Below are 12,930 nucleotides of genomic sequence, written 5' to 3'. Positions count from 1 at the left end.
TTATCTTAAATCAGTTCTTCCCAACAACTATATGCAAATACTCCATTTAAGCAATGATAACTAAAAGGCCTTTCACATGGTTGCCAGTGAATCAGCAGAGCAGAAACTTAACTACTAATCTTTCCCCATCCTTGCTGGGACATGCTAGCTGACTGGAGATTCAGTTGCATATTATCCAACTACTAGCTGACCCGGCCACGCGTTGCTGTGGTTTTTTCCTGTGATCCTCCCTCCCCAATCCTGTCCCGATCCATGACATATCCTGCCCCTCCTCCCTCCACCCCGGCTCATTCCTGTGTTTCGGTAGGATAGCCTTTCCTCTGTTGTCCCTGGGGAGTGTTGGCCCCTCCCCCATGTATCTCCATACCTTAGCCCCCACCATTGGAGAAGGAACTGTTAGTTTTTGGTTTGGGTTTGTTTAATTTTTTTTAATGTGATAGTACTTGTGGGTAGACAATATTTTTAGTTGTTCCATTTGTTGTGAAGATGTAGAGATTATCTGGTTTGCCGACTCTTGAGCATGCAACATATAGTTGTCCATGTGAGAAGCAATCCGATTCTAGGTATAATCCACAGAATTGTAATGATTGGCCTTGTGATTTGTTGATGGTGATAGTGAATGCTAAGTGAATAGGGAATTGTAGTCTTTTAAATTGAAAGGGAACATCTGTTGGAATGATCGGAATGCGAGGAATGAGGGCATCTTCACCTTTGTTGGGTCCTGTTAAGATTGTGGCTTCTATGACGTTGGGTAATAATCTTTTTACTAATAGTCGTGTGCCATTGCAAAGTTTAGGCTGGTTTATATTTCTTAACATGATGATTGGTACACCAATTTTTAAATGTAGTAAGTGTAGTGGTATTCCTGGTAGTTTGAGGGAGTTTAAGAAGTCTGTAGGATAGTTAACTGCTTCATCCATTTCGACAACTGTGTCGATTGATTTGTATGTAATTGTTTCGTTGTCAAGGTAAGATTGTATGGTATAGTTTAGTTCGTAGACGTCTTACCTTTAGAGTCCTTTTTTAAGTGGAGGAGTTGTAGCTTTGTTGATAGAAGTTTATCCTGGTGTGTGGTGGATCTTGAGAAGGTCGAAATGGCTATTGGAGTGGGCTTTGTCCCTTGATGTTTTTTTTTTTTTGCCTGTTTATTAGGTCGCTTGATTGATTTTTTGGATAATGGAATTTTTTTTTTTGGGGGGGGGTGTTTAGTGATAGTAAGAGGGTATGATTGTGATTGGGAATGGATCGGAGGATGGTGAGAGGGAATGGTTTTAAGGATGTTGGTGGTGAGGGTGGGTGGTTGTTGGTTATAAGATAACCAAGATGGCGGAAAGTGTATATGTGGGGATGGGGGGGTATTTTGAGAGGGAATGGAGCAGAGGGAGGTGGTGGAGATTTTTGCAGGAAGGTGGTTAGGAGGGGAGGAAATTGTTGGAAAGTGTATATGTGGGTTTTGGGGTATTTGAGAGAGGGAAGGGGTCGTAGGACGCTGCTGGAAAGGAGGGAATAGTATATGAGGGCCTGTGCGGGCGTGTGTTTGTGAGTTGGAAAGTCTCGGAGGACGGTGAGAGTGAACGGATCGGAGGAATGTGCTTAGGAGGGTAGGAAGATGGAAGGGAGTGTTTCTGATGGGGTTTGGGCGGGTGATTGTGAGAGGGAAAGGATTGGAGAAGGGTGAGAAGGGACGGAGAGGAGGACGCTGATGGAGAGTATTGTAGGACGTTGCTTAAGAGTGCAGGAAGATGGCGGAAAGCATCTGAGAGGGTTTGTGGGGGGTTGTTTTTGTGAGAGGGAAAGGATCGGAGAAGGGTGAGAGGGAATGGATTGGAGGTCGTTGCTTAGGAGGGTATTAAGAGGTTTGAAAGTGTTTTAGGGTTTGGAGGTTTGTGAGTGGGAACGGATCGGAGGACGGTGCTGAAGAAATTTGGAGGGTTTTGATAATGAGGGTTGGAAAATGGCGGAAAGCGTCTCTAACGGCCTGAAGAGAGTGTGATTTTGAGAGGGAAAGGTTCGTGTTGCAGAGGTTCGGAGGACGTAGGTTAGGAGGGGTGGAAGATGGACGGAATAGTATTTGAGGGGCTGTGGGGGTGTGTGTTTCTGAGAGGGAAAGGATTGGAGGACGGTGATAGTGAACGGATCGGAGGACGCTCCTGGAGAATTTTGGAAGGTGTTGTTAATGAGGGTTGCAAAATGGCGGAAAGCGTCTCTAACGGCTTGTGGGGTTTATGATTTTGAGAGGGAAAGGGTCGGAGGACGGTGTTGCAGAGGTTCGGATGACATTTAGGAGGGGAGGAAGACGGAGGGAAAATGATCTGAGGGCCTGTGAGAGTGATCGGATTGGAGGATGATGGAGAGGACTGTAGGAGGATGTTTCGGAGGGCAGCAAGCTGTAGGAAGCAGTTTGTGAGGGCTTGCGGGGAGGTGTATTTGTGAGTGGGAAAGGATCGGAGGATGCTGAGAGGGAAAGGGTCGCAGGACGTGCTGGAGAGGTTTTTTGGACGGTGGTTAGGAAGGGAGCAAGGTTGCTGAAAGAGTATCTGAGTGTCTGTGGGAGGATGTGAGTTTGAGTGGGAATGGATCAGAGGTTGGAAGATTGAGGGACTGTGAGAGGGAAAGGTATACTTTTAGGTTGTTAGGAGGTCCAGACGCTGGTGTTGGGTATATCCGAGGAGGTCCTGGATACCTCTGACAGATGGATATCCATTAGTGTTGGATCTCGTGCTGGAGGCGGGGTTTGTGGGTGTGGCTTAGGTTTCCCAGGAAGGGAGGGGGTGGAGGAGGGTACTACACCACTTGAGGGCGCTGTTTGAGTTGGTGGGAAAGCATTTCTGTACCTGCGCAGGTGTGTGATTTGAGGTATTTTTGTCCCCAACAACGCTCTAGGAGTGACCTGGATCGTTGTGTCCAAATTTCAGGACGATCGGTCAAGCGGTTACAGAGAAAAGTGGAACCCCGGATTTCACAATTTTTACATTTTTATATATATAGATCATTATTTACCAGGAAGGCAGAGAACTGGTTCTCTCTTCATGCTAAAGCAAATCATGGCTTGGAGTATGTAGGCTTCCAAAAAGAGGACCACATACCATTTGCTCCTCACTGTCATTCTGTTGCTGCTATGCTGAGCTATGCCATGGCTGGGCTTAGTGTGTTGTCCAAACCTGGGGTCATGGCTTAGCTTTTTCCAGACTAACAATGAGCTGTAAACAAGTTTTTCTCCCTCTGGTTAACAGCCTATGGCGAGCTAAACCATGAGCCTGGGTTTGGGCTAACGTAGGGTTGCCATATCTCCTCTTTTTCCAGAGATGTCCTCTTTTTCATGGTTAGTCATCATAGCAATCCATGGTTAAAAGTAGAAGTCGGCAAATGTGCTTTCTTTTTTGCCCTTCAAAATATGGCACCCCTAGCCAAACCATGGCTTAGTTCAGTGCAGCAACAGGACACCTGGGAAGGAGCAAAGCACCTGTGATCTCTTCTCCAGAAGCCCACACACTTGAACATTTGTTCTAAGCCCTGCTTTGGTTTAGCATGATGTGTGAGCCAAGCCAATAACTCAGAAATAGTTTACACTTCCAAGCAAGCTAACCTAGAACCAGATTTGACTTGATAGTAGAGCTAGCAGGAGTCCTGTTAATGCAATGGGCTACTTCCCACTGCTCCCCATGGCACTCTCTTCAGTCATCTCTAGGGATTAGGAGAAGCCCCAGAGCAAGGTAGGGGGGGATGCATGCGCTGATAGAACAATCATATTATCACAATGTTGAATTCCCCCCAGCCTTCAATCTGTATATAGTAATACCTGTGAGTAAGTTGTATATAACTCAGTGGGGCTTATATCTGAGGAGACAGCTTTGGGCTATTCTTTCTGAGTTTTTCCTGTTAAAAAGATAAACGTTATGTGGCTCCTATTCCAGATCCTCACAGTTTATCTTTGGGCATGCATGTACAGAATAGCTCGTAACCTATCAAAATTAGTCGTTGCCCAATTTGGTTGAAAATGGGCAAAGTGATCAAAATCCGTGAAACTGAAACTTGTAGATGAGCCTCTTGTAGACCTTCAAAGTTCATGAATTCAGTCATTTGGTGATTTGTTTAACTTCGGGGCATAATTTACCCAAGCAAATCACCGGTTTCTCTCATCAAAACATTATTATTTGAACCATATGCAATTAATTATAGAGCTGTGAAATGTTTTGGAGGAGAAAGAATAGCCCGAGGAATGTATTTTTAAAAAACCAACCCATCTTCAGGCTTGCAAATTTAATTAAATTCAGTGGAGAAATCTTTACAAAAGGCAATAAAACTGTGCAGCTTGCACCATGCAGTGAACCCTTGCAGTGATGAACGGCGTCCAAGTAAGTTCTATCATGAAGTGACAAAAAATGAGAATGCAACGATTGAAGGTTAGGGCAAAGCTACACATTACGTTAGTCACATTTTTGAAACAGTTTGAAGCAGCTGTGCGAGGCCCTGTTCTGGAATACCGTCCCATGAAGGTTTCTCTACAAAATAACAGTCTACCAGCTGCTGCTTCTTCTTCTTCTTCTTCTTCTTCTTCTTCTTCTTCTTCTTCTTCCTCTTCCTCTTCCTCTTCCTCTTCCTCTTCCTCTTCCTCTTTCTTTTATTGAAACATCACCTTCAGGGGAAAATAGCAGCCATGGGAAATTATCAGAGGCAAATCTGTGCAGGATTCAGATCAAGATCTCAGTTGGCTGCTTTTCTTTCAAGATAGAAGTGGCAGCATTTTAGAATCCAGTTTGAGGCTCAACTCTGTTCATGTTAGCAAGTAGAGAACCTCCATGCTCTGAGCAGTGGCCAGTTCTTACTGGAATAACTTGTTGTTGCACATCAATTTTAGGAAGTTATGACTAGGGCTGGGCAAGTTTGTCAGTTTCAGTTTGTCTGAGTTTCTCATTTTTTCCAATCTTAAATTCAGTTCTCCATATTTCCACATCAGCATGAGTTTTTTTTAATATACATATATAAAATTATCCTCGTGAAAATTATCAGCATTTTCATGCACATTTCCCCTAATATACCCATTTGCAAAGCATCTCCCCATGATACAATACATATTAGAAAGATATGCATATACCCCACTACAAGCATTTTTATACACATTACTTGGCTAGAGAACTGCATTGCAATTTTTGAAGAATGGCTGTTTCTCAGTTCAGGTCCTGTTTCAGAAAGCGCAGGTTAGGTAGGTTAGTCATGACACATTACTCTCCATGAAAGTAGCTATTACAAGTTAATTCCACATTAGTATGATGTTCAGTGTTTCTACATTAAAAATATAATAATAAAAACTCACTACGGAATACAGAGAATGAAACTCACTTTTAAATTAAGCAAATTATTTCTGTGCTCCAGTTGCGACTAATGCAAATTATCCCACTTTGTTCATAATGCAAATTGGCTAAGTGCAACTCAGTTTCCATATGGTACTGTCTTCTACTATTGCAGGGAAAATGTGTGACTCCACCGTCAATTACTGTGAATGCAACCCCTGTTTCCATGGAGGATCCTGTCAAAATGGAGTGGAGGGATATTACTGTCATTGTCCATTTGGTGAGTAGAAATTTGGTACTTAATTCAGATTCACTTGCAGAACCCTAATCCTTTAGACCCTAGTCCCCAAATCCAACCACCTATGGATTTTATAGCTTACTGCTTAATTTTTCAAAATATGATAATATTGTTTTAATCAGAATAAAGCAAAGCAATGTGACTTGGTTGCTCATTTACCATCTGGCAGGAAACCAAACAAAGAACTGGAGTAGTCAAAAAAGGTGAGGCAAGATTTCCAAGTCATAGCTGTCAAGTTTTCCCTTTTCTTGTGAGGAAGCCTACTCAGCATAAGGGAATTTCCCTTTAAAAAGGGGAGAACTTAACAGCTATGTTCCAAGTGCTACAAAATTTCATCTGTTTTGAGCCCAACATGTTTTGCAACAATTATTTTATTAATGGCATGCATTTTAGCAACAATCCTGACACACCAGGGGTGTTGCAATATTCACAGGAAATAATACAGTATCTGTAGATTAGTGTGTCAGGATTTTTGCTTAAAAAAAGTAACAAAATAAAAATCTAAAACCCTTTGGACTCACAATAAATAATATTTTGCAGAACCTGGAGTTTCTCTTCCTCCTTTTTCTGTCAGTTGACATTACAAAGATAAGAAGAATGCCTACCAAATCAGACTGAAGACCTATCTTGATCCATGTTGTGTTGCTCATGGTAACCAACCAGGTAGCCATGGGAAGTCTACAATAGGACATGACGACCATTGGTTCTCTCCCTTCTGCTGGGCTTGATGGCCTTCTGTAGAGCCTCATGCATTGTACACCCTACACACCGCTAGTGAGTGAAGAAGTACATCATTGGTCTGTGCTGAATTTCCCACCATTTAACTTAATTGGATGTTACCTCAGGTTCTGCAGAATTTGAGAGTAAGATAATCTACACTCTCCGTACTTCCTCCACACCATGCATAATTTTATAAAACTCTTAACATCTCTCCCATTTCTTGCCTCCCCCCACCAGTCCCCAGTTTGAAGATAATATTGTAGAAGGAGAAAGATGGCACTTTTCTTTACCTTTCTCCATTCTACAATATTGTCTTCAAAGAAGAGAAGACAATTAAAAGCTTGGGTAAAAAGTATAGTATTTACCTGGAGACAGAACATCAGTAGAGTAGATACCTGTTGAAGAGATGTGGTGAGGGAGATCCACAGCTAAAGAAGTTCCACAAGTAATATTATCCACCCTGCCTCCGGAGGTGGAGACATCAAAGCAGGGCATCTTCTGAAGACGTATTGACGAGGTCTGAAGAAACTCTTAATTTCCATAAGCCTTGGGAGCCTTGGTTAAACTGGAGTTCTCAAAGTTAGTAGCATACACAGTTCCATTTCAACTTTATTCAGCAATGGTCACATATGTGACACAAAAATTGATTCAAGGTAGGCAAAGGAAATTCACACACTGGATGGAAGGGGTGTGTGAAGGTTAAGGAAATATTGCATCCCACTCCAAATCTCCACACTGTGTTTTTGTTTGACATCTGCACCGGGTCCATGGCAGATCACATGTAATTCCTGAATGGGGCTTTGGTACTTTCAAAACCCTGTGACAAGGAACAGCTGTAAAAGCACAGGATAAGTGAGGGCATTTGAACCACAAAACATTAAAGAGCTGGGAGAGATCATGCCCCAGTGCCTCAGAGGTACCAGACATCCCAGTATAACACAATTACTTGTAATGTTATAATTATTAAAGCTTCTCTTAAACATATATAAAGGTATGTCAAAATCAAACTACATTATATTTACAGCAATTGTGCCTTATTCCTGCAATCATTGCCAAGCAGTATTCTCAAGAAATTTATGGATGAAGCCAGAAAGACTTCTTCTTCTTCTTCTTTTGAAAGACCAATATATGGTAGCAATTATAGAAGAACTTGGAAATCACTAGCTTAGACCGTGAGCCTGCTGTGTAGAGAAAATGTAAGAGGAGATACAGCATCTGGCTACAATCACATTCAAGTCTTGCATGAACTTAAAATCCATGTTAAATTACCACTGATCATAAAAAATAGAGCTGTTGCATCTATATCTGTTTGTAAGTTTCGGCTTGTGCAGCTTCCCATCACCTTTCCCCCAAATAATCATTATGGGGAGAAGGGGCAATTGGGTTCAACTCAACTATTCTATTATCACGGATGATGCTTGACAGGGAATGTCTTCCAAATGATTACCTTCTTCATTGCTAAAGGAAGCACTCTAGCAAGGAAAGAAAGAGGTGATACTTCTTTACAGGAAGGAGCTGGGACAATGAAGGAGCAAATTCTCCTTCCCTGATGCTCCGCGGTCCTATTCCATACTAAGGTTCAATTCCAATTCTCCCAACCCTAAGCTAGGAATGGAAGAGAAATGTGGTTCACTGGTTCAGTTCACCCATCAAGATCTAATTTACACTCCCTGAAACAATATGTGGACTGAAATGTGGTAATCCTTCAAAATTCACACTTTTGTGAAATTTGCAGTGTTGTCCTCCAGCCTAACAATCACTAGGTGAAAAACATCCATAAATGATACATTGATGAAAACAACATTGACAAATGCATTCATTATATTAGGGGAAATGCCTTGCGAAATATGTATACTGGGCAAAATTGCATACAAAAATGTGCATATGGGGGGGGTCACTATAGTGATGTTGAATTTTGCAAACTAATGTGGAGAACTGAATTTAAGACTGGAAAAATGAGAAACCAAAATTGACCTATTGGACCATCCATAATCCAACCCATTCCTATATTTCAATTCTACTTCTCCCAGCCCTTACTTCAGATCTGATTTCTTCCTGATCCTAATTCTGCTCTTTCTCCCTTCCTCTCCATCTCAGATTCCACTCAATCCCACCCTGTCCTGCAATCTAGTTCTTCCCCTTTCTCTTTGTTTCTTACTTGCCTACATTCTTTTCTAACTTCAGAAAATAATGAGCCAGTCAGAAGCGGGATGCAAAAAAGGTCTTTGCCATTTTACAAAAATATAGTTAATATCGTACATTTTAAAACCCTTAAAAGACCGCAGGCAAGTATTTTATAAAAATATTATTATAAAAACATTCATATTTTGAAGAAATACTATATGGATGGAATGCAGCGCCTGCATGTTTGAAAGCAGTTAACAACAAAGAAAAATACTGTATGTGCTCTTCAAAATGCATTGTATGTTGACTTGATCTAAAGAATACTATATGGTGTTCTGCCAAAATTAAGGAGGAATGCAACTGTCATTGGTTCCATATTGGATTTTATTTTTATTCCATATTATTTGGCATAGCTAGAAAATGCTGGTAGCAAAGGGGGTGGTTTTATTGGCTAGTTTTGAAATGAAATATGATTTAAAACAAGGGAAACAGAAGCAGCACAAATAAAAAAAGGAAGCAAAAGTAGGCAGGAGGGAAATGCATACACATGTATTGACCGATTGACTAAATTTGGTTTTGAAAGTAAATAGTATATAACAGGGAACATATAGTATGCAAAATTCATAGGCATATAGAATGCCAAAGGGCAAGATAATATGATATTGTTTATCCAAATGATATTATCTATGTGTTAATACAGGTCACAAAGGCCATTTCCACTTTTGTAACACTTGAAGAGATATTTTAACACATTTGGAAGGGAAGTGTTATGTCCATCAAAGTCACCCCGTGAGCACAAGGATTCCCATTTGCCTCTCGTCCACCTGCTTTCTCCCAAAATCTGTTCTGGGGGTTACCCCAACATTCTTCGGCAGATCTGGCATGAGAAGTTCAATTGCACAAATAGAAATCCTTGCACTAACTAGACAACTTCACTATCTACAACCCAAAATATTTTATTGGTGCTTAAAACAATTGAAGCTACTGCAAATATATTTTTTTGGAATTTTATTTTTTACATTATATTTGAATAATTATATCCTGTGCTAAAGACATAGCACCCAAGGCTACTAACAATAGAAACCTTTTTAAAAAATGCCATAATGTAACAATACTTTTTAAAAAAGAAAGCAGAAAAAGTGACACATACATTCAAACATTAAGTGTTAACGTGAACCAGAGTGCTAATAAAGAGGCTGTGTAAACAAGCCTTAATCAAATTGTTGGAAGTTAAAAAATATGTAGACCACATGTCTTTAACACATAAAATGATCACTCCCAATGGATATTTATGCCACACAAATAGTGGTTCTCTTAAAAATGATAGTGATGATGCAGAAACTTGCCACTCTTAGTGCTATTGGAATATGTATAAATGCATGATTTATCCATTGAAATAGATGGCACCTAAATGTGTTAACTTGGCTGGGTCGCACCCAGTATCTTCATTTTTTACAGCTTCTTCAACAAGAGAGCAGTCATACAAGAAGTTGGCAAAAAGCAAGCTGGTGTCAATTAAGATGGCATAAAGTTACACCAGATCCAAACCCTGCTCAGCAGTGGGGTTGCTTCTGCTGCTTGGACTAAGCTGGGCAGAGGGAAAACAAGCCCTTAAAATAATGTTTTATGCCAGGTTGCCTGGTCACAGTAGCCAGCTTAAGTTCCCCCCTCTCTGGCCACACCCTGTCCCACCCCTTTGGGTGAATTTACACTGGCCTCGGTTCAGCTGGCTGAGCCTTGGCCCAGCCAGTCTGAACATATCTTTGGGTACTTAGCACTGGCTGAGCCACAAATCAGCTGGTTGAGCCAAAGATCTGCTGCACCCTGAGCTTCTCATCCTAACAGATCTTGCAACAGGATTGCCACCCCCTAAAAGAATTATATTTTAGAGTGCTTCTGCAGTTCTTGATCATTGTTACATTTTTATTTTCGCAGGAGTTTTCGGAAAGCATTGTGAAGTAAATAGCTACGGATTTGAAGAATTGTCTTACATGGAATTCCCCAGTATGGATCCAAACAACAATTATATCTACATCAAGTTTGCCACCATCCAAAGCAATGCCCTTCTGTTATATAATTATGACAACCAGACTGGAGATCGGGCAGAATTCCTGGCCCTAGAAATAACAGAAGAGAGGCTGAGATTCTCATACAACCTTGGCAGTGGCACGTACAAACTCACCACAGCAAAGAAGGTGTCTGATGGACAGTTTCACACTGTTATTGCCCGGAGGGCTGGAATGGTAAGCATTGCTTTACAGAAATAATAATAATAATAATAATAATAATAATAATAATAATAATAATAAAGCTTCACTCTCAGTTCCAAGTCACATCAGCTTTTAAGAAAGTACAAATGGATGGTTGTTGGGTTTTTTTGTTTCCCCCCCCCAAAAAGTCTTTTAAAAAATACAAAAGCTTTTTTTGTTCCATAAAAATTACCCTGAAGCATTTTAAACGGCTTCTTCAAAGGACACTCTCTAAATGTGAGGTTGATTAATGAAGGGAATTAATGACTATCCAGATCTAATTAATTGGTGCAGACTATAGAAAGAATAAGCACTGAAGACTAATTAAGAGGCAGATTTAATGTTTGGAATGATGCAAGAACAAAACCCTTTGTAACTGAAGGCTATGTAATTGCCATGCATGTTATTTTTGAAGAGAGATGATGAAATTTTGTTCATTCTCCAAATGTTCTGAAATTTTTGCAAAATGTGAAGGAGTTTTCTTTGTGAATGATAACTACCCAGTTCTGCTATATAGAAAATTGCCTTATATTAGACAATGTACCTCTCTCCAAATCTTTTGCTGCCACCACCTTACCCCCTCCATTGCTAAGCACCAGTGGACAGGCTTGTGTTTTAACGGGGCACTATGTATTATTAAGGGAAAGATTGTGAGCAGATGCATTTATGTTTTAAAAAACAAAGAAAAGAAAGATCTTCCTGACTTTAAATTAAGGGGAAGCAATGGTCACTGTGATCTGCACTAATATCGAAAATAAGCATTCCAGAGTTTTCCATTAACTGGAAGGAATGGGTGCAAATGAAAACTTAGATTTGCTAAATGCAAACAACCAAGTCAGGATCTCTCCATCAACTATGTTAGTGCAATTTCTCACACTGTAACACAGGAAGGGTGGAAAAAATTAAAAAGATGGCCTGTTTGTCAAAGTGCACCATCATTCATACACATGGCAAGAGCAAACTACACAAGTATTGTTTCCTAAATTAAGTAGCAACATTTTCAATATAAAATACAGGAGACAGATGGAGAGGAAAGCAAGTATGAACAGCACTAAAGGAACTGTGAAATGGAATGACTCATTGCTACCTTATATATGCTGATACAGTATAATTCCCACAAAACACCTTTGGAAATTTAGTCATCTAGAAAGAAGCGACCATAATTTCTGATTCCAAATCACGGAGTACTTATTATCTTCAACAAAAATGCCCTGTTCAGTGACTGAGACACATTTTTTGTTTTATTTTTAACCCATTGAAATATATCTCCCATGCTGCATAGTGATTCATATCGTCAAAGATTTGTTGTTGTTGTTTAGTTGTGTCCGACTCTTCGTGACCCCATGGACCAGAGCATGCCAGGCACTCCTGTCTTCCACTGCCTCCTGCAGTTTGGTCAGACTCATGTTGGTAGCTTCGAGAACACTGTCCAACCACCCCGTCCTCTGTCATCCCCTTCTCCTTGTGCCCTCCATCTTTCCCAACATCAGGGTCTTTTCCATGAGGTGGCCAAAGTATTGGAGCCTTAGCTTCAGGATCTGTCCCTCCAGTGAGCACTCAGGGCTAATATCCTTAAGAATGGATTGGTTTGATCTTCTTGCAGCCCATAGGACTCTCAAAAGTCTCCTCCAGCACCATAATTCAAAAGCATCAATTCTTCGGGGATCATCAGCATCTCCCAAATGGTCTGATTGAGGAGTAGAGAGATTAAATGTCAAGCAGCATAAGAAAAACAGTTCTCTAAGGAGGGAATATTTTTCTCCAGCGACAGATTCTTTGAGGGCTCCATGATTTCCAGGACAGGATGCTGTGTCAGCTGCAATGTTGCAGTGTTGGTACCTGCCAAATCATTGAGATTATCTGGAAAATTCAAAGCAGACCTCAGCAGGCCTACAATTTTTGTTTCGTTTTTAGTATTTTAGTAGAAACTATCTATCCTATTTTACTGGTGGGGAAATCAAGGCAAATATTAATGAAATTGCTTTTCCCACAGTCACAACAGTTGGAATTAATTAAATGTGATTTCACTGGGTGAATACATTGGATAGCACAGCAATGTCTAGCTGTGCAATGTAATTTCCCTGCCCTGTCCTTTCTCCTTACCACATATACATGCACATGTACCCCCTGAATCTGCTGCAGAGGCTTCTGGAACCCCTGGAACAGATTTAGGGGGTGGGGGAAGGAGAAGTAATGGGAGTTACATAGTGCAGCGAAACATCATTGCACTAAAGTAACTATTCAGCTG

The 12,930-nt window shown here is 40.7% G+C and overlaps 1 protein-coding gene across 1 annotated transcript in view; it reads left to right on the top strand.

Moving 5' to 3' along the window:
- The window catches only part of FAT4 (FAT atypical cadherin 4), a 139,909-nt gene that overhangs the window by 107,780 nt on the left and 19,199 nt on the right, over positions 1 to 12,930 (top strand). The window contains exons 10-11 of the mRNA XM_035111643.3: positions 5,467 to 5,571; positions 10,369 to 10,676. Of these exons, the coding sequence (XP_034967534.3) occupies positions 5,467 to 5,571; positions 10,369 to 10,676 (413 nt within the window). The remainder of the gene's footprint in view (positions 1 to 5,466; positions 5,572 to 10,368; positions 10,677 to 12,930) is intronic.

This window comes from Zootoca vivipara, chromosome Z1, assembly GCF_965207765.1.
Source record: "Zootoca vivipara chromosome Z1, rZooViv2.hap1.1, whole genome shotgun sequence".
Taxonomy (NCBI): Eukaryota; Metazoa; Chordata; class Lepidosauria; order Squamata; family Lacertidae; genus Zootoca; species Zootoca vivipara.
This window is presented reverse-complemented; position numbering and strand designations above follow the sequence as displayed.